Genomic DNA, 26,313 nt, shown 5'->3' on the forward strand with positions numbered 1-26,313 from the left:
CAAACGATGTACAGCGATTCGCCTTTCAACAGTACGCAAACTTTCATCCGCTTGCAAGCGAAACAATCGCTGGCTGAGGTCGCTTAGTTCTCAGGCAAAATTGCGGCTGACTTTGACAGTGGAACAAGAAATTCTTAACTGGATCAACGAGGAAATGAGCAAAGGCAGCTAACACCCCATCATCCTCAGTCTGTTCCACATCTTCAAAGTAGTTATGAATTTCATCAGCTCGTCATCGAGCCTCTTCTATTACGTTCTTCATTACGTCAAGGCAACCAAGCGGTAGTTGCGCCGCCATTTTGGAAGAGTGCGCAAGCGCTTCGAACTGTTGCAGACCCCGGGATAAGCGTTATATTTGCCTTCTCTAAGCGATTCGTGGGTTGCAATTTTGTTCAGAACAATGCAGCGATATTACATCATATCTGACCAATCAGACTTAACAATCGCTAAAATGCAAACGTGCTTTTATTAGATCCTTCATACTAAAGAATTTTAGTGACCTCAAATATTTTGTATTACTTTTGTTTACATTATTTAAGATTTCCCAATATCGGAACTACTTTTAAGTCACACTATACAAGGGGTGGTGAAACGCCCCTCCGTGTAAGCTAAGGAGAATATAACGTTTCCAGGTTTTTAATGAAAAAAAATAAAATTCAACAACTACACAAAAAGTATATAACATATAGGATATCCCATGTGTCTCGTGAAATACGGCATATCCTCTATGTATCTGTAGGTACACAAGCAACGAGCATGTTCGCCCGTACGTCCGCCCTCCGTCCGTTTTCGAATGGGCGGGCATTCTATAAGTAAAACTGCGAGAGAATAGATCCGATAGGTGTAACCACGCGGCAAGCTTAAATAATGTTTGAAGATCTGCTACGTTTTTAAATTTTTCTTTTCTCCACTAAAAACAACAAACTCAGAATATATGACATCCGTTTAATAAAAACTATGTGTATGTGCGTTGTGTGGTCCACGGCACGATATTTTTTAGGAAATGCGAAAAGGTGAAAAAACATGTGACGCTTGGGCTACCGAAACTACACGTGCAATAAGGCTATAGGAATGATACGGACGGCATGTCAGCACTCACACTGATGAAAAAAACACCACAGAAATGCCACGACTCACACCCAAACGACGCGAGCGGGCCCTGGGTTGTAATACAGATAGAAGCCACCCATGCCCACATTGCTGGAACGTTTGGTTGCTCCCGTGTTGCTGTAACTAATCTGATGTAACGTGATAGACATACGGGGCAGATATCAAACAGACAAAGAACAGGCAGACACTGGGTAACTACGCCCATTGAAGACCGGTACTTGCGTACTTTGCACCTCCGGAATCGATTCCTGACACCGACGTCATCAGTGACGATTGAACTTCGGACATTTGGTTAGTCGACAGACCCTGGCCAGGCGAATCAGGGGTAAATGAATTATGACTTAAAGACCTTACAAATGACAGTTATTGACGGCGCTAAATCGTCGTCAGATATTGACATGGGTCCGAAATGTACTATCGTTGGTAGTGACGTAACTGGTAGAGTAATAGAGGGTCGTCTTCACTGATGAAAAACGGTCCTGTATGTTCGGAGATGACAGCCGGTTCACCACCGAAGGGAAGAACGAACGGCGGTATGTTGCAACTTTCTTACAGTGATTGCTACAAATGCAACAGTATCGGAGTTTTGACTCCATCTTGACGTATGGCGTCTCAGTGGTGCGACACTTCCCGGAAGTAGATACGCCTTGATCAGCACACGCGCATAATGTTTTATTTATATAGCGGTCGCCAAGGACAGATAACTCACGTTTTGAAAGAGGGCAATAGTCAGCCAATCACCAGCTTGTTCCAAAGACGTAGTTTCAGAGACTTTAAATATCTACCCTCTGAAGTTAAAAAAGGGAAAAGAACGCCTTCATGTATATACTCCCACCATCATAAGTCTATATTATAGATAAATAAATTAAATCAAATGGATTGAATCTGAAATAATTTATGTGGTTAGGGTCACGTTCTTTTGTCCAGAGACTTGTAACACAAACATGTGCAGCTACAACATACATAGCCGACTCGGCTTGGGTCGGGCCACATGGCAACGATGGTCGGACGAAGACGGAACCGCCGACTCGGCTTGGGTCGGGCCAGACGGGAACGCCGATCGGACCAGGAAGGTCCTGCTGGATTTGGTCAGACAGAAAGATGACTGTTAATGTTCAATAGTTTAATGTCATATTTGATACTTGGAAGCTGACCAGAAGCATGGTTAAATGGATAGTTATTAAGCCAATGTAGAAGAAGGGTAATCCTAAGTTACCAGAAAAGTACAAACCAATTACACTTGTAAGCAGTTTGCCTTTTTTAGATGTTAGGTCAAGAACAGGATACAAAACCTAGGATTGTGGTGTCATTCGAGAGAGTTTCCACGGCCTTCACGGGGAGAGGGATGGTCTGACCTGACCACAAGAACGGAAAACCGCTTCTTAGGGTATGATGACATAGCAGTTCAAGCAGGCGAAGCCTGAAAACTGATCCCTAAAACAAGCACTATAGACCCGCGCCAAGTTGTATTTATGTGGAACTCAACCGGCTCATGTTCAATTTGTTGCAATATTCTTATAATAATATAATCATTTATCTATTGGCAATCTTTACATACCCAGTGACAAAACAGTCACTATTTATATTGAATTTAAATTCATGTTCTTTGACATGTTATCTATTATCATAGTTTCTTATAATAGGACGTATTTTGCTATATTTAACTCAATAAATGTCCCATATATCTTATCTGTGTTTTAAAGGCGTGATCTTGGTAACATGCCTGTCCGTGTTATCTTTGCCATACGGGTCATGCTGTAGGTCCTTGTACGCGGATAATGAATACCTTCTTAATACTCCTATTATATATCGGTAAGTAATAACACAAATATCGATTTTTCGATTCTAAACGGATGTACCTTTCTGTCGTTTCATCATTGGTTAGTAAAAGGCTCCATTCCGCTGAGCACGTGTTTCCTCGCGTGATCGTTCTTTTTCAGGGGTGTACAGAACCCATTTAGCTATTCTTTGCTTGTTTAACGCCCCACTCAGCAATATTCTAGTTATTTGGGGGGCACGGGTGGCCCAGTCGTCTAAGGCGCCGCGATTCCCTGTGCAGAGTTGCGTCCCTTGGACACGCCAGAAACCTATAATTCCACCCCAGTCATAGAGCCTACCACTCGATTCCAATTTTAGTTGCTCTTAACACAAGCGTGACGTTCCAGGGACTTATTGTATTGTAAGACAAAAACCTCCAATCCTCCACGACTGAAATGTTTTGTAGGTATACACAGCAGCAATAACTAATACCGTGAATGAATAAAGCTACAGTTCAGCTGTTTCACTGCAATGCGGACTTATCTCCGCCTATATGGGTCATACACAACAATGAATGAATTATGTGATAATAGTTTCATTGAGTAAATTCTAATCATCATAATCGTTCGAATCTTTTTCGGCTTACCTGACAAACCTAAATCTAAAAGCAAACAGACATTTATGGTTACAAAAATTATCCTAAATGTTGGCTCTTCCTTGTGTTTAGTTCATGTGTTTGTCTTTTTAAAACCATTTGGCATATTACTACAAAATAAAAAAAGGTCCGAACATAATGTTACAATGCAGGTATATTATGCATGAACACAGACAGCCCCCCCCCCCCACACACACACACATACACGCACGCACGCACGCACACACACACAGACACACTCACGCACGCACGCACACACAAACGCGCACGCACACACACATGCAATAACTTGATTCTCATCATTTTTCAGGGTCTCCTGGATCGATAGGCGAGCCACTATCCGGATCTAAAGGCAGGTTTATACTTACGATTTATGCGGAGCTTGTATTTGTTGTTTACAACCTCAGCATAACAGTGGAACAATCTCGTTAAAATCAATGTGTGTGAGTGACTTGAGTTTAACGCCGCTTTAAAAAGTATTCGGGATATCACGGCGTGTCAGCAGCTTCATTAGCGAGGAAAACCCAAAGTGATGCAGGTCTCAGATGTTTACCATTTTGGTGAAAACCAAACAACACGGGTATGATAACGTTAAAAAACATCAGCGTAAAGTATCAGAGTAGAAGATCTGGTTTTATTGAAACCGAAAAGCAGGAATAATTGTGAAACCCTATCAGTGCGGACATCCGTTAGTTTAGGAATGTGAAAAGGACATTTTTGGAGTAGCAAAAAAAACTCACAAAAATGCTTTTCGAAACACATGTATTGTAATTAGTGTAGATCAAATTATTTAGTGTTTCATGGACGATTCAGTCCTATAGGTTGTTTCTTCGGGGCCATACTGAATTGTTTTGTCTGATATCGTTTTGACTCAAATAACTTGTAGTTAGTTACTCCTTAGGGCTGTGATTAGTAACGCCACGTTGCTGTATAGTTGTTTGTTTGTTGTTTAACGCCGCACTCAGCAATATTCCAGCTATATGACGGCAGTCTGTAAATAATCCAGTGATTGACGCAACGATGACATGCATCAACCAAGTCAGCGAGCCTGACCACCCGATCCCGTAAGTCGCCTCTTATGACAAGCATTGTCGCCTTTTATGGCAAGCATGGGTTGCTAAAGACCTATTCTACCCCGGATTTTCACGGGTCTTGCTGTTTAGAAATTTATCACTTTCGGACTCGACTATTAAGGATACGATGACATGCATCAACCAACTCCGCGAACCTGTCTACCCGATCCTGTTCGTCGCCTCTTACGACAAACACTAACCCGGATTTCCGCGTGTATGTCGTCATGAAACTGCTTGAGGGTTATTTCTAGATAACCGCATCCACTGCGATTTGATTTTTCTACCTCATGAATATGAAAGTAGTTGTGCATGTCAGTTGTTTGTTAATGAAGGCATGCTCTCAGTACAAAAACACGGACTCCTTGTTTACAGGAAACCGGGCACCTGTTAGTTGTGAAGTGTGTGACGTCAAAGATCCCAATTGCGTCAAGGGCGGCGCGCGCACTGTTTGTGACGTCGCACAACAGTACTGTCTCACAGAAGTGACAGATACATTGGGCGGAGATCGATCAGTGGGCAGAAAGTAAGTACTGTGGTTCCACTCCCTCGACACTTGCAGTTTTACGCCATAAATTCATCTACAGAGTACAACTAACTAAATATTGCTTTTGTGACACAGAATGAGCTATTGAGGCTGTGGAGCTTATCACTAGAAACCTTTCATGGGGCTGTTCGGATACGCCCACTCTTACTCTCAACGCTCTATGGTAGCACAGAAATAATTAATTGGTTCAAGGAAATATCCTTTTTCAAACTATTAAGAGAGGAAGCATTCTACAGTAAAATACGTTTATAACGGAGACGTTTATTACGAACTGACGGATAATATTACGACCTTAATTTTTGGTTGCGGCAATTTGCTGTATAAATGTTGTATGCCTTCAACGAACTACGGTTATAACGAACTAAAATCAGTGGTCCATTTGAGTTCGTTATAACCGTAGTTTACTGTATTATAAATAAAAAAATAATTAGAAACTGAGTTAGGTAGATAGATTTGGTCTCTAATTAATTAACACATGTCATTGTTTAGCGCCTTTTGGTTTGGTTGTAACTAAAACACTAAATGTCCACAGCATACTGACATAGCTTCTCTGTTGTGTCTGCTTAGAAGCCAGTGCGCCGAGAAGGCGTCACTTCCGGTGACTCGTTAATCCAGATGTGAACGGATAATAGAAACACTAATCATACAATGAGAGTATTTTAAATTTTATTCAAACAGAAAAAATGATCTCGAAGTGGAGGTTTTAAAGTGAAGCAACGATACCTGAGAAATATTACTGTTTTGAGCACACTGAAAACACTGCTGCAAATACAAAAATCAAATGTTTGAATGAAACGATGAAGTTTTGCCACAAGCCTGCATTTGTCCTTGGTATGGGAATAAATGAATAATTATTGAGTCTCTGGCTGAGTGTAGCGACATATCTAACGTAAACCATCTGTCGCCAGGGACGACGCCAAGAGGGAAAATTTGAAGTTTGTTATACCATGAGAAGAAATATATGTGTTATTTCAAATATGAAACTAGATTTTTTTTTTAAATCGTTCTTTGCAGATTCTTACTCCATCTTAGTAATGCCACCCCGTTGTTAAGTGACACATGTCATGAAATATTGCTGTTTGCATTATTTTTAGAAACAAGGTTAAGTAGTTTATAGTGCATAAAGTATATTTGACATAAATACTAATAAATTATGTTGTCATATGGGTAAGAAGGAACAATCAATAAAAACGTGTTTAGAGTATGTACAGTACTGTCGTTACATCCATTGGTTATGGGGCTCAACAGATACCATCGTGATCTCCTACGTAGAGTTGCGTCCCTTGGTCGTGTCAGGATCTGCTGATCGTTGTCTGGAATGCTACATTTGACTTGGTTTTGTTAGCACCATATATGTGCCCGTGGGTTTCACGAAGAGAGGACGTCTAATACCCGCACCACCTTGATCTCTCCACAACAATAAGCTGACCCAACACCGTCAACTCAGCCATCGTAGTAATCTCGGGGATTAAAAATATTTCACGCAATATTGATAAAACAATATAAATATGCTGCCGTAATAGATAATTTTCACCATTTGCATCCCATTTGCAGATGTGCGGACTTAACAGAATGTCAACAGAAATTCGCAGTGACTGAAGAGAGACTGTTTTGCTATGAGGTGGACATGGGCAACCTAAGGGCTGATGTCACGTGCAGCTTCTGTTGCCAGGGCGACCTGTGTAACCAAGGGCCAGATTTGATCCCTCCGGCACAGTTTCTGTATAATGGAGGTTTGTTGTCAAACAGATTTACGGATGATTTTTTTTAACAAGTTAGAACTTTTGTATGTGTAAATACATGTTACCGTTCAATATATATGACGTTTTGCGGTCTGTTTTTAATTTTCATACAAGAAAATCTTAATAAATGATTACAAGAAATTCTCGTTGAATGTTTTCATTTCTCTGAACAGAACTCAATGTCACCAGACTCTCGACACCCGTTGTGTCAACTAGCAAGCCAGCAGTTATGACTTCATCAACGACCGATTCAGCAACCTCTGGCTTATCAACGGTAACAGTCGGTTAGTTACTAGCTTGCTTGTTTGGCTGTTATAGAACTCATGACATTAATTAAAGGAGAATGAATAACCGATACTGATTTAATAACAACTTTTGAAAAAAGTCATATTAAGGAATGTATTTTAGAGGAAGTACGTTCTAACGTTTTAGGGTCAAGCGTTACATATACGTCTTTTAACTTCATGATCCTGAGGTCGACAACAAACATTGTCTCAAAAACTGTTACAACAACACAGACAATCGCTGATAAACAACTGGTTACCCAAGGAATAATGTCAGCAGATTGGACATTTACAATTGTCTTTTGGTTTCTCTTTCAGACATGTGTGAAGTGTGTGACGTCAAAGACCAAGACTGTTTCCATGGTGGCACGCCGACGTCATGTGACGTGGACCACGCCTTCTGCATGACAACGGTCCATGATAATTTTCCTAACAACATGACCGTCAGTAGAAGGTTTGTTTTCTAAAACGAAACTACGATGGGACTGAGTTTCTTTTTTTGTTGTTTAACGCCGCATTCAGCAACATTCGAGCTGAATGACAGCGGTGTGTAAATAATCGAGCCTGGACCATACAATCCAGTGATTCATGTCATGAGCATCGACCCACGCAATAGGGAAATGATTGCGTGGATCGACCACGTCAGCGAGCCTGACCATCCGATCCCGATAGTCGCCTCTTACGACTAGCACGGGTTGCTGAATCTAATCCGAAACGTCACGGGTTCGATGGGAATGAGAGGCCAACATATTTAATAATGATAATAATAATAGTCCATTTGTCATGCGCTAACCCACCGAAAGGTAATTGCTCACAGCGCAACACGAGAGTATATCTACCGTACATTGTTTTGAATAGATGTGTTTTGAGGTTTGATATGAAGGCTTGGAAAGAACAATATATCCCATGCTACGATATAGATTTTGTGTGTCGAATACAGCTGAATAAACTAGTCTGCAAGTTGTAAATTTATACCCTGTATTTCCCCAGCTGCGTGAACGAGTCTGTGTGCTACCAAAAGTGGTACATGGAGACGTCATGGCGTCACTATTGCTACGACATCGACCAGGGCGAACTATACTTCCCCGTCGACTGCAACTTCTGCTGTGTTGGGGATCTCTGCAACGCCGGACCAACCCTTGTCCCGTCTCCTGAAACCCTCTACCGTTAGTTACACGTGCCATAATGTGACTACTACCTTCTTCAATATGTACACTTGAAAGTTACCTAAATATGTTTACCAAACCTGACTTCAGCTTTAGGCAAGCGATTATAAAATGATAACTTCACTGATTATAGTTTAACACGTGAAAACATACAACTTCTTAGACATGGTACTTAACTCATATTACAGAGCCAATGGTGGTGCCAACGGTATCAGGGAGGCCCCCGACATCTGCTGTAAGTTCTGAGGGATCATCACCCACTCGTAAAGGTTTGACAGGACCAACTCAACCCTACACACTTGAATCTACAACGGGCGGGTTGACGGGTCCAACGCTTCCAAATCCACAAGGATCAAGCACAGATGGCTTGACGGGTCCAACGCCTCCAAATCCACAAGGATCGAGCACAGATGGGTTGGCGGGTCCAACACTTCCAAATACACAAGGATCAAGCACAGATGGCTTGACGGGTCCAACATCTCCAAATCCACAAGGATCAAGCACAGATGGCTTGACGGGTCCAACACCTCCAAATCCACAAGGATCAAGCACAGATGGCTTGACGGGTCCAACGCCTCCAAATCCACAAGGTTCAAGCACAGATGGCTTGACGGGTCCGACGCTTCCAAACCCTCAAGGATCAAGCACAGATGGCTCGACGGGTCCAACGCTTCCAAATCCTCAAGGATCAAGCACAGATGGCTCGACGGGTCCAACGCCTCCAAATCCACAAGGTTCAAGCACAGATGGCTTGACGGGTCCGACGCTTCCAAACCCTCAAGGATCAAGCACAGATGGCTCGACGGGTCCAACGCTTCCAAATCCTCAAGGATCAAGCACAGATGGCTCGACGGGTCCAACGCTTCCAAATTCACAAGGATCAAGCACAGATGGCTCGACGGGTCCAACGCTTCCAAACCCTCAAGGATCAAGCACAGGTGGCTCGACGGGTCCAACGCCTCCAAATCCACAAGGATCAAGCACAGATAGCTTGACGGGTCCAACGCCTCCAAATCCACAAGGATCGAGCACAGTTGGCTTGACGGGTCCAACGCCTTCAAAACCACAAGGATCAAGCACAGATAGCTTGTCGGGTCCAACGCCTCCAAATCCACAAGGATCGAGCACGAGTTCTGCTGGCCCCGGCAGTAGTCCTGTAGGCAGTGTAGCCACATACGTCACACAGCCGCCTACCGTGTCCACCACCGAGAAACACAGTCAGTCAATTATAAACATTTGTTTTAATCATCGATCATTAAGATGAGACAATCCAAAGATATGTCCCACAAGGTTGTGATTTTATTATATTTGATATTTAAGAAACCTAGATTTGTATGGTGTCAGGTTTTATGTTCTTGTATTTGATGGAGTGTCGCCCTTAGTTACTAGTATATTATTGGACCAGTGCATGACCTTCATAGAACTGTTCCTCTATTATCCTGAAGTATATGTAGTTACATTAACCACCTCGCTGTCGTGAATATACGTAAGGACAGGGGGCACGGGTGGCCCAGTCGTCTAAGGCGCCGCGATTCGCTGTGCAGAGTTGCGTCCCTTGGGCACGCCAGAAACCTATGATTGTGGGTTCGAATCCCGATTCGCCCCGATTATGTTTCTAGGTTTGTCAGCACCATACCCGTGCTCGTGGGTTTCACCGAAGTGGTAAACGTCTGAGACCTGCATCACTTCGGGCTTTCCTCCCACATTAAGCTGACACGCAGCGATATAACTGGAATACTGTTAAAAGCGGCGTTAAACCCAACTCACTCACTCACGTAAGGACAAGATTAGACATGTCATTCAAAAATGACTAAAATATTCACGTGCATTTATCTCCCTGTGCGCAGTCTTCATTTCACTGTAATGTACTTTTAAAGCCCTGGCTTACTGTGGACAAGTTTGACCACGTTCTGTGTGATGTTGACAATAAGAACATTTCCTCCCAAGCAATCTGCGAGGTGTGTGACGAGTCTGATCCCGAATGTTTCACTTCCGGTACGCCGACGCTTTGTAACCTTGAGGAGTCGTACTGCATGACCACCGTCCATGACAACTACCCCTCCAACATGACAGTCAGCAGAGGGTGGGTGCAACTGTCTACCATCTATTTAATAATATTCTATCAATAATTTTGAAAATACTCGATTGTGGTTGGTCAGCCAGAGGTTTCAAATCACAATCCTAACCTATGACTGATATAACTGACATCCCAGAGAGGTAACCCTTAAAATCTGCGGTAGTACAGTTTAGAGATTACGCCACGTGGATTTATGAACTAAACCTTTCCATCCGTATGCGTATGTCTGTTTTCAACAACAAAAGTCTATCGTTCCTCAAATATGTGGAAGAATATGCGTGATGTAGGGGGCATATCTGTGTAAAACTGTCGTATTCTAAATTTCCTTACCTACGTGGACAACTATGCGTGATGTAGGGGGCATATCTGTGTGACACATTCGTCGTCTATATTTCTTCACCTACGTTGACAATTATGCGTGATGTAGGGGGCATATCTGTGTTAAACAGTCGTAGTCTATATTTCCTCACCTACGTGGACGAATCAGTGTTACGTAACTTCATGTACCATATCTCCCAAACTATATGAACGAGTCAGTGTTATTCTCATTTCCCAAGCTGAATAAACTAGTCTGCAAGTTGTACATTTATACCCTGTATTTCCCCAGCTGCGTGAACGAGTCTGTGTGCTACCAAAAGTGGTACATGGAGACGTCATGGCGTCACTACTGCTACGACATCGACCAGGGCGAACTATACTTCCCCGTCGACTGCAACTTCTGCTGTGTTGGGGATCTCTGCAACTCTGGCACTCTGGTTCCTGACCCCGACACTCTGTACCGTGAGTTGTCATTGACATTAATTGAAAATAATTTCTGAACATAAATTTCGAAACCATTGGGGCATGTTTAAGGCACATTTTTTCACGATGTCCAAATAATTTAATTCACGTCTGGTTGGTATTTTCTCTTGTTCAGGGCCACCGTCAATGGCCACGGAAGGCAGCACCGTCGACGTCGCAACACCATCGTCATCCTACAACACTACGACGGCACCATCCTCGACGGACACAAGTATGACGACACCATCCACAACGTCAGTTTCAACAACGGAGAAACACAGTAAGTGATGGCGTATCCAGCAGTGAAGATAAAACAAAGGAACCAACAGGTACATCGTTGTTGGACAATGAAATGGTTGCAAAGGGCGCTTAGTGAGTGATTGAGTTGGGTTTAACGCCGCTTTTTACATTATTCTAGTTATATCACGACGTGTCAGCTTAATGTGGGTGGAAAGCCCGAAGTGATGCAGGTCTCAGACGTTTACCAGTTCGGTGAAACCCAAGACCACGGGGATGGTTCTGACAAGACTAGAAACAAATCGGGGCGAATCGGGATTCGAACCCACAATCATAGGCTTCTGGCGTGTCCAAGGGACGCAACTCTGCACAGCGAATCGCGGCGCCTTAGACGACTGGGCCACCCGTGTCCCGCAAATGGCGCTAAGAACAAACATAGTGTATATATGTGTTCTGGTCATTAACAGTGAGAAATCTGTAACATACCTTACATACATTTCGAAACCATTGGGGCATGTTTAAGGTACATTTTTTCACGATGTCCAAATAATTTAATTAATCCCTGGTTGGTATTGTCTCTTGTTCAGGGCCACCCTCACTGACCACGGAAGGCAGCACCGTCGACGTCGCAACACCATCGTCATCCTACAATACTGCAACGGAACCATCCTCGACGGACACAAGTATGACGACACCATCCACAACGTCAGTTTCAACAACGGAGAAACACAGTAAGTGATGGCGTATCCAGCAGTGAAGATGAAACAAAGGAACCAACAGGTACATCGTTGTTGGACAATGAACTGGTTGCAAAGGGCGCTTAGTGAGTGAGTGTGTGAGTTGGGTTTAACGCCGTTTTTAACATTATTCTAGTTATATCACGGCGTGTCAGCTTAATGCGGGAGGAAAGCCCGAAGTGAAGCAGGTCTCAGACGTTTACCACTTCGGTGAAACTCACGAGCACGGGTATGTTGGTGACAAATCTAGAAATCGGGATTCGAACCCACAATCATAGGTTTCTGGCGTGTCCAAGGACGCAACTCTGCACAGCAAATCGCAGCGCCTGAGACGACTCGGCCACCCGTGTCCCGCAAAGGGCGCTAAGAAGAAACATAGTGTATATATGTGTTCTGGTCATAAACAGTGAGAAATCAGTAACATAACTTGGCAACAAATTGGAAAGAACCTTGTGAGTTGTTATTTTCAATCTGGAATCCAGGAGGTAAAATATTGTGAAGGTAGGATGAATTATATATTCTAGGTGTGTTATATAAGCTGTCTCTGTACGCTGGCGGGTACGGATGCACCAGGTGTCCAGACCGATGTAATTCGTCGAGCATAGTTGCGTTCTCTGATCTTGTCGGGATCTACTGATCATGTTTTAGAAATCCCTTATTAGCCTTGATTGTGATCTCTTTTTTGTCAGCGCCATACCCATTGCTTGAAGTTTTCACCAAAGTCATAGAGCGTCTGAGACCTGCATCAGTTTGGCATTTCCTCATTAAGTTGATGCGCCGTTTAATAACTGAAATACTGTTCAAAGCGGCGTTAAATCCAACTCATTGTATGTGCAATGGCGATAGCAGGATACCATATTTTATATTCAGAAGAATAATTCTTTGCAAATATCTAAATTGGAATCAATACATAGATAATCGTTACTTGTCTTGAGTATTGCCTGTGAACATGCAAGTAGACACTCTTCCACATCTCCTCCCCAGCAATCTGCGAGGTGTGTGACGAGTCTGATCCCGAATGTTTCACTTCCGGTACGCCGACGCTTTGTGACCTTGAGGAGTCGTACTGCATGACCACCGTCCATGACAACTACCCCTCCAACATGACAGTCAGCAGAGGGTGGGTGCAACTGTCTACCATATGTTGAATATTCTACCAATCATTTGGAAACTACTCGATTGTGGTTGGTCAGCCAGAGGTTTCAAATCACAACCATAACCTATGACTGAAATAGCTGACATGGCAGAATGTATTCCTTCAAGTAGTGTGTCCTGCTGTTTGAAAGCCGTCTTATATTTTCCCTTACTTACGTGAACGAATCTGTGTGATGTAGAGGGGGGATCTGTTTTTAATGGTGACACTCTGTATTTCCCCACCTACCTGGACGGATCTATGTGATGTTGGAGGCATATCTGTTTTAACCATTCTCATTATATCCAGATATATGTATATGAGTTTGTTTTGGAAGTTCTACTCAATTTTCCAAGCTGGTTGAACTGGTCTTTATGTCGTAAATGCATGCCTGTATTTCCTCAGCTGCGTCTTCGTGTTGCCCTGATAGTCTTCATAGTTCTCAAGCCGTGTGCAGTCGGTGTTCTTAAGTCGGGAAAGAGTCTATGTGATATAACGTAATTCCCTGTATTTCCCCAGCTGCGTGAACGAGTCTGAGTCTGTGTGATATAACGTTATTCCCTGTTTTTCCCCAGCTGCGTGAACGAGTCTGTGTGCTACCAAAAGTGGTACATGGAGACGTCATGGCGTCACTACTGCTACGACATCGACCAGGGCGAACTATACTTCCCCGTCGACTGCAACTTCTGCTGTGTTGGGGATCTCTGCAACTCGGGCACTCTGGTTCCTGACCCCGACACTCTGTACCGTGAGTTGTAAAAATCTAATACGCAAAACTGACAAAAGCTCATTCAATTGGACACAGTCAACTATCCAATGGCAATATACATCAATTTACATAATTATACACATGTCACAGTGGCACTGATATGATTGAGTGAGTGAGTGAGTAAGTCGGGTGAAACACTGTGTTGCACAGTATCCCAGAAATATCGCGACGTGCCAGCTTACTTTTGGAGGATGTTTACCACACGAGCATGTATGATGCTGACAAACCAAACATCATAATTGGGTGGGTTCTTGGATACGGACTAACGATTAGCGGAAGCTCATACATCTGAGGAACGCCAAGTGTTACTGGGCTACTAATTCCCCGACGCTGAGACAAATATATAAACACAATTGTGACTGAGTGAGTGTGTTGGATTTAACACCGCTTTTGTTACAGTATTCCAGTTATATCAGCTTAATGTGGGAGGAAAGCCCCAAATGATGCCGGTCAGGCGTTTACCACTTCGGTGAAACCCACGAGCACGGGTATGAAGCTGACAAACCTAGAAACATAATCAGGGGGAACCGGGGTTCCAACCCACAATCCTAGGTTCCTGGCGTCCCCAAGGGACGCAACTCTGTACAACGAATTGCGGCGCCTCAGACGACTGGGCCACCGGTGCCCCATATAAATGCAATATAACAACGACGGTTGGGAGAGGAAATTCAAGACATGCCGACATATTCAGCCGTGGGACATTGATTCATGAGTTGCCCGATAGAAAGAGATACAATTATTTATTACTTGGCGTGAACATATCTTCGTGTATTTTGGTATGTATATATTTATGTATCAATTCATGTCCTGTAAGGTCCTCCGGAACCCACAAACACCACCGACCTATCTCCTACTTCAGAGACCCAAAACACACCAACACCAACAGTGCCGACAACTCCACACCTGGGTAAATTGATGGATACTCTGTTCTGTGTGACGAGTGGTTGTGTATTGACTGCTCTCTATACGCTGTACCTCTAGCCGTGTGTAACGAGTGGTTGTGTATTGATTGGTCTCTTTAATCTGTACCTCTAGCCGTGTGTGTAACGAGTGGTTGTGTATTGATTGGTCTCTTTACCCTGTACCTCTAGCCGTGTGTGACGAGTGGTTGTGTATTGATTGCTCTCTTTACCCTGTACCTCTAGCCGTGTGTGTAACGAGTGGTTGTGTATTGACTGCTCTCTTTACCCTGTACCTCTAGCCGTGTGTGTAACGAGTGGTTGTATATTGATTGCTCTCTTTACTCTGTACCTCTAGCCGTGTGTGACGAGTGGTTGTGTATTGACTGCTCTCTTTACCCTGTACCTCTAGCCGTGTGTGTAACGAGTGGTTGTGTATTGATTGCTCTCTTTACCCTGTACCTCTAGCCGTGTGTGACGAGTGGTTGTATATTGATTGCTCTCTTTACTCTGTACCTCTAGCCGTGTGTGTGACGAGTAGTTGTGTATTGATTGGTCTCTTTACCCTGTACCTCTAGCCGTGTGTGTGACGAGTAGTTGTGTATTGATTGGTCTCTTTACCCTGTACCTCTAGCCGTGTGTGTGACGAGTAGTTGTGTATTGATTGCTCTCTTTACCCTGTACCTCTAGCCGTGTGTGTAACGAGTGGTTGTGTATTGATTGCTCTCTTTACCCTGTACCTCTAGCCGTGTGTGACGAGTGGTTGTATATTGATTGCTCTCTTTACTCTGTACCTCTAGCCGTGTGTGTGACGAGTAGTTGTGTATTGATTGGTCTCTTTACCCTGTACCTCTAGCCGTGTGTGACGAGTGGTTGTGTATTGATTGCTCTCTTTAATCTGTACCTCTAGCCGTGTGTAACGAGTGGTTGTGTATTGATTGGTCTCTTTACCCTGTACCTCTAGCCGTGTGTGTACCGAGTGGTTGTGTATTGATTGCTCTCTTTACCCTGTACCTCTAGCCGTGTGTGACGAGTGGTTGTGTATTGACTGGTCTCTTTACCCTGTACCTCTAGCCGTGTGTAACGAGTGGTTGTGTATTGATTGCTCTCTTTACCCTGTACCTCTAGCCGTGTGTACCGAGTGGTTGTGTATTGATTGGTCTCTTTACCCTGTACCTCTAGCCGTGTGTGACGAGTGGTTGTGTATTGATTGCTCTCTTTACCCTGTACCTCTAGCCGTGTGTGACGAGTGGTTGTGTATTGACTGCTCTCTTTACCCTGTACCTCTAGCCGTGTGTGTAACGAGTGGTTGTGTATTGATTGCTCTCTTTACCCTGTACCTCTAGCCGTGTGTGTAACGAGTGGTTGTGTATTGACTGCTCTCTTTACTCTGTACCTCTAGCCGTGTGTGACGAGTGGTTGTATATTGATTGCTCTCTTTACTCTGTACCTCTAGCCGTGTGTGTGACGAGTAGTTGTGTATTGATTGGTCTCTTTACCCTGTACCTCTAGCCGTGTGTGACGAGTGGTTGTGTATTGATTGCTCTCTTTAATCTGTACCTCTAGCCGTGTGTAACGAGTGGTTGTGTATTGATTGGTCTCTTTACCCTGTACCTCTAGCCGTGTGTGTACCGAGTGGTTGTGTATTGATTGCTCTCTTTACCCTGTACCTCTAGCCGTGTGTACCGAGTGGTTGTGTATTGATTGGTCTCTTTACCCTGTACCTCTAGCCGTGTGTGACGAGTGGTTGTGTATTGATTGCTCTCTTTACCCTGTACCTCTAGCCGTGTGTACCGAGTGGTTGTGTATTGATTGGTCTCTTTACCCTGTACCTCTAGCCGTGTGTACCGAGTGGTTGTGTATTGATTGGTCTCTTTACCCTGTACCTCTAGCCGTGTGTGACGTGTGCAGTCGGGATGACCTTGGGTGTGTTCATGGAGGTCGCCCTACACTCTGTGACCCTGACAGACCGTACTGTCAAACCACTGTGTATGAAGACAATCGCTTTAACCAGTATGCAGAAAGAAGGTAATGATAATTTAGATGTCTGTTATATTATGATAAATATTGGGTGACAGGCAAAATATGTAATAAGTTGGTAAAAAGGAGTAAGTAGGTATGGTCCATATCAATACTGAATATTTTTGGTTATCAACAATTGAACCTTGCTTGTTCAATTTGTGGTTCATCACTGAGACTGATTCTGAACTATGAAGTTGTGATCAGTCAATATTTATAACTAGGCCAAACGTCACATGGTAATTGCTTGAAAGTCAGACCTGTTTTCTGAACATGTTTTAAACATTTCACGGTTAGGTCCTGATTAAATATCTGTTTAGTCTATTGTGTGACATGTCTGGCAAGGAGGGATATTTTATAACGCTTCACCTAGTTTGGTTTGGATAATGTTAACATCTAGAAAAAACAAAAATTAAAACAAAAAACAAAACAAACAAACAACAACAACAAAAGCAACATTGTACAAACAGAGAACAATTATTGCCAAACCACTTGCGCTGCTTTCGTTGTCATAATTTGAACATAAATTGATGGATTTTGAACAAATTTAGTATTTTGACATAGTTTCATCAGCAGCTCCATGTTCCTCGAACTCAAAGCATGGGACGTAAGAGGAGAAAGGTGATGGAATCATATACTGAAAGCCATAATAACGCCATCGATGTTTTATGCAGAGTACTATTTAATAAGTTGGCTAGATGACATAGGTGCAGTGTGTGTAAGGATTCGACCCTGACACAGTCCGGGTTTGATCCCAAGATCAACACTAGTTCATGGCCATAAATGCTAAAAACACAACTCGCGAACGCAACATGTTGGATTATTCATGTTGTGTACGTACATTGCCTGACTTACTGATATAGAAGATTTAACGTGCGCTTTCCGACTGCAGCGTATTTCGCACACGGGCCTGGCCAGACCATTTAGTGTATTCCGAGAAGGGTGGAAGTGGTGTGTGCAACACAAGAGGGGGCTTTTAGGGGTTGCTTATATCGATTTTTGAAATTTTAAAATTTGGAATAAATGCCGAGGTGGATGGAGGAGGGAACTGGGTGAGGTGGGTATTTGTATGTTTATTGGATTTTGGGTTGGTAGATTAATTAGTTTTTAGATGCGCTTAATTAGGCCTGTTTTGATTAGGAATACGCCTAGGGCCTTGAAGTTTTCTAGTTTATTTTGAGGGTTTAGTATTTCATCTAGAGTAGGAACCTTATTTAGATTGAGGTTGGTTTGTAGTGTGGTTCTGTGTGTTTGGTAGTGGGTGCAGTGGATGAGTGCGTGTTCTGTGGTTTCGGGTTGTTTGCAGTGGGGGCAGTTGCCTGTGGTGTGTCTTTTAAGTTGTTTTAGGTGGTTATTTAGGTTCGTGTGTCCTGTTTGGAGTTTTGTAATTAATCTGTCAATTTTTTTAGAGGGGTGAAGGATTTTAGGTTTGGCTAGTGGTTTTCTGAGCACTTTTTTGATTTGGCTATTTGAGTTTTGATATTGATTATGCCATTTTTTGGTTATTTTTTGTTTGTTTACACTTTTAATTTCTGATTTTGAGATGGGTAGGTTTAGGCTTATTTCTGGTATTTTGAGAGATAATTTAGCTGCTTTATCGGCGCTTTCGTTGCCGTAAATTCCTACGTGGGCGGGGATCCACAAGAAGGTTATTTGTTTGCCTGCTTTTGTTAGGTCGTTGGAGCTTTTAAGTATTTGGTTTATTAATTTAGGTCGTTTTTTGGTATTTTTGTTTTGGAGGGCTTGTAGTCCACTAAGCGAGTCAGTGAGAATTAGGATTTTTTTGTGGTTTTTTGATTGTTGGTTATGCAGGGCTGAGGCCATGCCCATAAGTTCGGCCGTGAATATAGATTGGTTGTTTGGGAGTCGGTAAGATTGTGTGGATATAACTGGTTGTGTGGTATGGACTCCGAAACCTGTGTGTTTGGAGATCGGGTCTGAAGATCCGTCAGTGTATATGTGACACCAATTTGGCCAATTTTCGTGTATGTATGAAAGTGTGGTTGTTTTAGCTATGTTTGGGTCGGTTTGTTTATTTATTTGGTTAGTTAGCGTTGTGTCTATTTGGGGTATTTTGAGTTTAGGGGTGAAGATATTTGATTTTTTGCAGTTTTGTTTAAGATTTTGAGTTTGGTGTTCATTGAGGTAGTTAGTTATTCTTTGGGATATTGGGGTGAGTAAGGGGTGTTTGCGAGCTAGAGCTTGGTTTCTTGGGCTAATGTTTTGGTTAATTAGGTTTTGGATGAGAGGGTTTGTTTGGGACGCGGCCCAGAAATTAAGGCTTAGATGTTCCCTGCGTAGATTTAGTGGCATTTCTTCTGTAAGGGCCTGAAGTGAGGTGTAGGAGGTGCCATTGCCTGCAGTCAGGTCCTTTAAATGTACTCCTCCACCAAGGAGTGAGTGAGTGAGTGTGTGAGTGAGTGTTGTTTTACACCGCTTTTAGCAATATTTCAGCAATATCACGGCGGGGGTACACCGGAAAACTGGCTTCACATATTGTACCCATGTAGGGGGTCGAACCCGGGCCTTCGACGTGACGAGGCAACGCTTTAACCACAAGGCTACCCAACCGGCTCTCCACCTTGGAAGGGCACAGCTGGACAGGCATGCAGTCATTTTATCAGTCGACTAAGACGTCGATTCAACGAGACTGGTGCGGTTGTAGATCGTTCTCGACCAGGTGCGCCACATGTAACGACAGCTACGCAAGACTGCCGCATTCAGACGGCCACTTCACAACAGATCTTCGGAGCAAGACGATTATGTCTGGCTTGCAATCATGGGACAGGCATACCTAAACTATGACTTCTCCCGATTAGCTAATGGACACTGTGGGATTGATGTTCCTTTACGTGTATGCCGCGTTTCTTTGCCGCAAAACCCGAATACGCCCGTCTGTGAGATGAACCTGCTCACGTCCGACCGGTGGATCTCATGATCAAGCTACGTCCACCAAACACCATGCCAAACGGTCCCTGCGTTGACCTTCTGACAGCAAAGGACACTTCATCTTTGACCTTAAACATGCTGATTTGAGACGATTTCCGTGACGACAGTTGTCTGTGGGTTGGTATGAGAAAGTGCTTGTGGCAAAGGGTTGTCGCCTCACCAAGAGCAGCAATCGCTATCTTCGCGTGCTGACGTCACACAGGGCCTAATCTTGGACGGTCAATTACCTGAGTAGTTTATGCGATGTTTCTGTGATAATCTGCTTAACAGAAAGGTGGTAACCGAGCTGGATACCAACAGCTTTGTAGGACATTCCTGCGTTTATCATGCCCATTATTTGCCATTCGCTGCCAGATAATCTCCTACAGTTCAGAAAACAACAACCTGTTTTTGGATTTAGCGTCGACTGCGTTTTTAACAAGTCGCCAGTGGTTTGTTGCACGTACACGTGCTAAGCGCATCAGAACCGCTAGCAATCATTCACATCTTTGCTTTGAGTAAATGTTCGTATCATTACGCTAATGACTTTACCAAAATCAATAACGAGCCGCATTGATCAATATTTGATGGGCATGACTAGAGTCGGATTGGTGTCTATACAATAACTGAGACAGATATTGCCTATTGAACTACCGTATTCGACGTATTAAGCGCCCCGCTCTAATAAGCGCCCACGGCGATATTTGCTAATATATTTGCTAGTGAACAATCCCAATTAGCACTCCTTCCGATTGATCAATGTACACAAGACTTATTTATGCACCTTTAATTATGGGCAATTAAATTCTGGAAACATACATCGGTCGTATATAAACGATTTCAGACTGTCAGCATAAACCACGAAATTTATCTTTCAACTCTGTTTTTTTCACTAAAATAATATTCCAATAAGAGACCCCTATTTCTAATTTAGAGAGCCCCCTGGGCGCTTATTACGTCGAATACGGTAAATTCAATTCGTTGATAATGTTACAAAACACTACTACTACCCAGACTGCAATGTTTCATTTGAATAGTGGCGTGACAATTATTCAACTCACATCAAAAATAATTTCAAACGTACATGTGTATGTGTAGTTTAGCTATATCATTGCTTTTTTCATGTCTTTTTTTATTTGCCAGTTGTGCTGATCTCAATATGTGTGAGACGGACTGGATCAATCACACATCCGGGCGGCCATATTGTTTGGAAGTGGACAAGGGGCCGCTGTTTTATCCCAATTATTGCAGCTTTTGTTGCGTGGGGGATCAATGTAATAATGGCAGTTTGGTGCCAAGTATAGAAACTTTATATTGTAAGTATATGTATTTAGTCAAGATATACAACATAATAATACATTTTCACGTATTTATCTTGCTTGTTTACGCAGTGTATATCTGGAATGGTTTGTTATTTAGATTAACCTCATGACCTCATTTTAACCTCATTAACATTTGAGATGATAATTGCATTCTTACATTATATTGTCTTGAATGATAGTATGCAGAAGAGCAAGTCTTAGTGTGTTGCTATGCTGTTCCTCGTGAGTATTGTGAAGTGCATAAAGCAGCTATCTGATTGTTTGTATTTTTAAAATTAAGATCCGATGGTAATTCCATCAACGTCAATACCATTGAGCACCACACACCCGGATATCACTGAAGCTACTTCGGGTGTGATAAAAACTACATCGGACGTGACACAAACTACCTCGGAAGTGATAAAAACTTCATCGGATGTGACACAGGCTACTTCTGATGTGACACAAACTTCAACAGAATCAACTACCATACATCGCCGTACGTTTAAACATATTTATCTGCAATTTTCTATTTAGATGTATTACAATGTGTGGTGGTGTGTTTATATGTGTGTGTGCGTGTGTGTGTGCGTGCGTGTGCGTGTGTGTGTGTGTGCGCGTGCGTTCTTAAAGTCTAAGCCCTGGCCAAAACATTTCATTTGCAGTTGACTCAGCATAGGCAAATGTTACTGTGCTTATAGTGAACCTCAGGGACTACAGTCCGCCAGTAAAAACCAGTTCATGCAGATATAAATTGTCAATTAACGTTTCTGCATTATGGTATTTGTTTTAGGTACAGTTTTGAAAGGTTTTCCGGGCTGTTTTATATCGGCAGCATACGGCTAAATAGTTGTAAACTACCATGTGGAGATTCCCACGAATACTGTTTCCTCCTGCTTGTTGTGGGGGCTGACAGAAGTTGGTGGTCAGGCTCTGTGACATTGGGAGACATGGTATACGTTGCCTGATGGCGTGGGTCGTTGTTTCAGTTACGCGTTTACCTGGCCCTACAGGTGATGTAACTGGATTAATGTTGGTTAGGGAATTAAGTTACTCACTCACTTTTAACTTCATATCTTTTTTACAGCAATATGCGATACCTGTTCTCCTGATGACCCGCAGTGCATGACGGGAGGTCAACCTACGATGTGTGACCTTGATACCCAATTCTGTATGACCTCAGTAATTGAAGATATGAGCTCGAAGCAGACAGCCAGACGAATGTAAGTTCTAGAACCGTACTACTTTTTTCCAGAATTCCTGACCGCCTCCGTGGTCTAGTGGTAGAGCGTCCGCCCTGAGAGCGGAAGGTCCTGGGTTCCATCCCTGGCCGCGTCATACCAAAAGATGGTACTTGTTGTTACCCTGTCTGGCGCTCGACAGGAAAGGGGCTAAAAGAAGGACTGGTGGGCTCACCATGTATTCATGTATTCATGTTAAACTGCGTCATGGCATCTCAGTGGGCTAGCACTATAAATCGGCATCAGTCCAGACTAGTACAAGCAGCCACACACACACACAGACACGTGTATTATCAGCTGTTGCATATGTCGGTGTTCGGTCCAAAAGTTGACTGACCGCCTCCGTGGTCTAGTGGTAGAGCGTCCGCCAGGAGAGCGGAAGGTCCGGGGTTCGATCCCCGGCCGCGTCATACCGAAATACGTTAAAAGATGGTGCTTGTTGTTATCCTGTCTGGCGCTCTGCATTAAGGGCTTAAAACACTCCTCGCGATCGGAGTCAGTATACTGTGTCTGAGTGGGGTATTCATGTTAAACTGCGAGCACTATAAATCGGCATCAGTCCAGCCACACACACACACGTTCATGCAATAATCTTGGACGCGACGTTAAATCCCATTTCAGCTTACCTCCAGAATTCCTGATTAAATAATCCATTATAAAAACCGCATTAGTTCACGCACACACAGGCATACAGACACACACACACACACACACACACACACACACACGCACGCACGCACGCACGCACGCGCGCGCGCGCACTAAACAATGTCAGTGTCAAATGTCAGTGTTATGAAATATTTCTGCTTAATTAATTTAATTTTAACACTGGTTGCATTTCGTATTTGTTGACTCTTGTACCCGTCATATTTTCACAGGTGTGTGAATGAAACAGCTTGTCAAGTAGACTGGTTGCATTTCGTATTTGTTGTCTCTTGTACCCGTCATATTTTCACAGGTGTGTGAATGAAACAGCTTGTCAAGTAGACTGGTTGCATTTCGTATTTGTTGTCTCTTGTACCCGTCATATTTTCACAGGTGTGTGAATGAAACAGCTTGTCAAGTAGACTGGTTGCATTTCGTATTTGTTGTCTCTTGTACCCGTCATATTTTCACAGGTGTGTGAATGAAACAGCTTGTCAAGTAGACTGGTTGCATTTCGTATTTGTTGACTCTTGTACCCGTCATATTTTCACAGGTGTGTGAATGAAACAGCTTGTCAAGTAGACTGGTTGCATTTCGTATTTGTTGACTCTTGTACCCGTCATATTTTCACAGGTGTGTGAATGAAACAGCTTGTCAAGTAGACTGGTTGCATTTCGTATTTGTTGACTCTTGTACCCGTCATATTTTCACAGGTGTGTGAATGAAACAGCTTGTCAAGTAGACTGGTTGCGGGAGACCTCCTCCAAGTACTATTGCTTCCAGGTCGACCAGGGGCCTCTATACTTCGCCAACACCTGTAGTTTCTGCTGTAGGGGCGATTTGTGTAACAGTGGAACGCTTGTTCCGGACCCTCAAACACTTTACGGTAAGAGAGTCGTCCTTGTATTACAAAAGGTTTTTTGTTTGTTTGTTGTTCAACGCCGCACTTACCAATATTCAAGCTCTATGACGGCGGTCTGCAAATAATCGAGTCTGGGCCAGACAATCCAGTGATTGACAGCATAAGCATCGATCTACGCAATTGGGATACGATGACATGCATCAACCAAGTTAGCGAGCCTCACCACCGATCCCGTTAGTCGCCACTTACTGCAAGCATGGGTTGCTGAAGACATATTCTAACCCGGATGTTCACGGGTTATGTTACTAAAGGATTACCTAGTTTTAATTGTGTAAGAGTATGCGCATCGGTTTTTACGTTTATACCTCCATGAACGCCAAATGATGTTGAAGTAAGTTTTTAGATATCTGCATTTTCGTCAGATCCTCTCACAGCAAACTGACATATACCGTGCTCCTCTTCTTGCCGATCTGTTTTTTCATGCATTTGAATCCGAATTGGCAAATTCAAAACAGAGTAATTTGGTTAAAAAGTTTAATTTAAGATTCAGGTATACCGATGATCTGATATTGATCAATAACTATCAAATAGCCAATTCTCTTCCCCTCAACTAGAAATAAGGAAGGCGTGTGAGACTGGCATATCTGTTTCATATTTAGACCTATGCATAATTCAGAGTGACAAATACTCTCCAAAAGACTGTATGACAAGAGGGAAGACTTCAACTTTCCATTGTCAACTTTCCCTTTGTGTTGAACAATATTGCTGCAGCTCAAGCCCTTGGTGTCTGTATTTCACAACATTTGAGGTAGAATCCGCCAAGATTTCAAAGAGCGTCATAAGACTCTTGCTAAGAAGATGTTGCTGTAGGTTACAACAGTCAAGGCCTCAGTCAAGCTTTTAAAAAAGATCATGTGGTAGTCACGTGTAGGACATTTCCAAATTTAAAGAGTCAGTGTCCGATGCAATTCCCTATTTTGACTTGTGCCATATGTTCCCGTGTTTTTTCAGGTGAACAATTGCCTTTGCCTTTGCATGTGTTTGTGACGGGTGTCACTGCTGGGGCAGGAAACGCTCACTTTTCCGTGAACACCCGTCATCATGATTTGATAGTGACTCATACATGCTCATGATATAGTCGATTTCTTATGAATATGAAAAGGGTTTTGTCGTTCGTATTCAAACAACTAAAATACAGCTCAAAGCGTCATTAAACATAACCCTTAACATTATTTGTTTTTCACACATAGAATTAATATCAAATTACATAGAATCAATATCAAGTCTTATTCATTAACCATAAACACGTCAGAGATCTCGACAATTCAATGGTTAATTAAGTCAGTGGTAAATGTTTACACATACTGAGATGTTATCTGTTTCTTGTATGTTTTTCAGTGCTGCCGCCGGCCACAGGTAAGTAATTTTCACAATTAATCAAAGGCTTGCTGGTGTTCAAATATCAGAAAAACGCTTCCCGATAATGGCTGCCCTACTTATTCATCTGGTGTCGTTTTAATTCCAAACATGCAAGTTTTGAAAAGAAACCAATGCTACTCTCAAGTTGTAGGGACTTTCTCTAAATTTTATAAGATTTCCTAACAGTTTTTTAAAATAGTTTTAATAGCCCTCCAAAAGACTGGTACATCATCCTTTCAGCGCGTGAGTTAATACACTGCACGTGAACATTTATTACACGTAGTGTAATATTGTGTTGTATTCACAGAGTCGACAACAACGGACTTCTTCCCCACGACGTCATAATGCAACCATGCAACTGCTGACAAAGTTCTAATAGTGAAACAGGAAAAATATTATATCAACCGCTTTAAGAATTCAAGACTTAAAGAAGCAGGTATGCAGTGAGGTGTAGCAAGGGTAGCCCCAACTGTCATCTTGTTCTTTATATATATTTATGTAATACTATATATATGTAATTATCTGAGAGTCGCTTGTACATCTCGAATAAAAACATCATATGATACATGAAATTCTTGCTATTTTGTTGTTCAAATGGAAACAAAAGTGGATCGAGGAAAGAAATGGAATAAACAAATTTGCAAACTGTGCCCACTGAGGGATTTAAGGATAATTAAACCAATATGTTGACGTCATACTATTGTTGCAGTTGGTTCTGAGCCAGGAATTCTGAACGTGATTTGTGTGCAAGTAACTCTGACGCAACTACAGGTCATTATGCAACATTTTCGAGAAATTATAAATCAACCATAACATGACTCCCTCGACTCTGTTGATTCCGAAAGTAGAATCAACTCGCCATTTTGAGGCTTGATGATTCTACTTCCGGAATCAACAAATTCGGATGATTTCTCCATTACGGAGGGGCGGCGGGG

General features: G+C 42.8%; 1 protein-coding gene across 4 annotated transcripts; it reads left to right on the forward strand.

Moving 5' to 3' along the window:
* The first annotated feature begins 2,820 nt into the window (after positions 1-2,820).
* On the forward strand, positions 2,821-25,938 carry LOC124132692 (flocculation protein FLO11-like). 4 transcript variants are annotated; one of them, XM_046496750.2, is made up of 22 exons: positions 2,821-2,922; positions 3,834-3,875; positions 4,969-5,119; positions 6,695-6,873; positions 7,056-7,166; positions 7,485-7,620; positions 8,157-8,332; positions 8,521-9,549; positions 10,280-10,415; positions 11,017-11,189; positions 11,326-11,469; positions 12,014-12,157; positions 13,148-13,283; positions 13,871-14,043; positions 14,879-14,971; positions 16,856-16,991; positions 21,054-21,226; positions 21,513-21,710; positions 22,299-22,434; positions 23,811-23,983; positions 25,358-25,375; positions 25,686-25,938. In XM_046496750.2, exons 1-22 carry the CDS (start codon positions 2,889-2,891, stop codon positions 25,721-25,723), a joined length of 3,729 nt encoding a protein of 1,242 aa, XP_046352706.2. In that variant the 5' UTR covers positions 2,821-2,888; the 3' UTR covers positions 25,724-25,938. The 4 variants fall into 4 exon arrangements, with proteins under 4 accessions (XP_046352706.2, XP_048244303.1, XP_046352708.2 ...); XM_048388346.1 differs by lacking the exon at positions 12,014-12,157; XM_046496752.2 differs by lacking the exon at positions 11,326-11,469.
* The last annotated feature ends 375 nt before the right edge of the window (positions 25,939-26,313 follow it).

This window comes from Haliotis rufescens, unplaced genomic scaffold (genome assembly GCF_023055435.1).
Source record: "Haliotis rufescens isolate VD_foot unplaced genomic scaffold, xgHalRufe1.0.p SCAF_7, whole genome shotgun sequence".
Taxonomy (NCBI): domain Eukaryota; kingdom Metazoa; phylum Mollusca; class Gastropoda; order Lepetellida; family Haliotidae; genus Haliotis; species Haliotis rufescens.

Excerpts from the sequence above, each read along its gene's own strand:
- LOC124132692 (XM_046496750.2), top strand. The coding sequence starts at position 2,889 with ATGAATACCTTCTTAATACTCCTATTATATATCG. Across the intron at positions 2,923-3,833 it reads AATACTCCTATTATATATCG|GGTCTCCTGGATCGATAGGC; the intron begins GTAAGTAATAAC and ends ATCATTTTTCAG. Across the intron at positions 8,333-8,520 it reads GTCTCCTGAAACCCTCTACC|AGCCAATGGTGGTGCCAACG; the intron begins GTTAGTTACACG and ends CTCATATTACAG.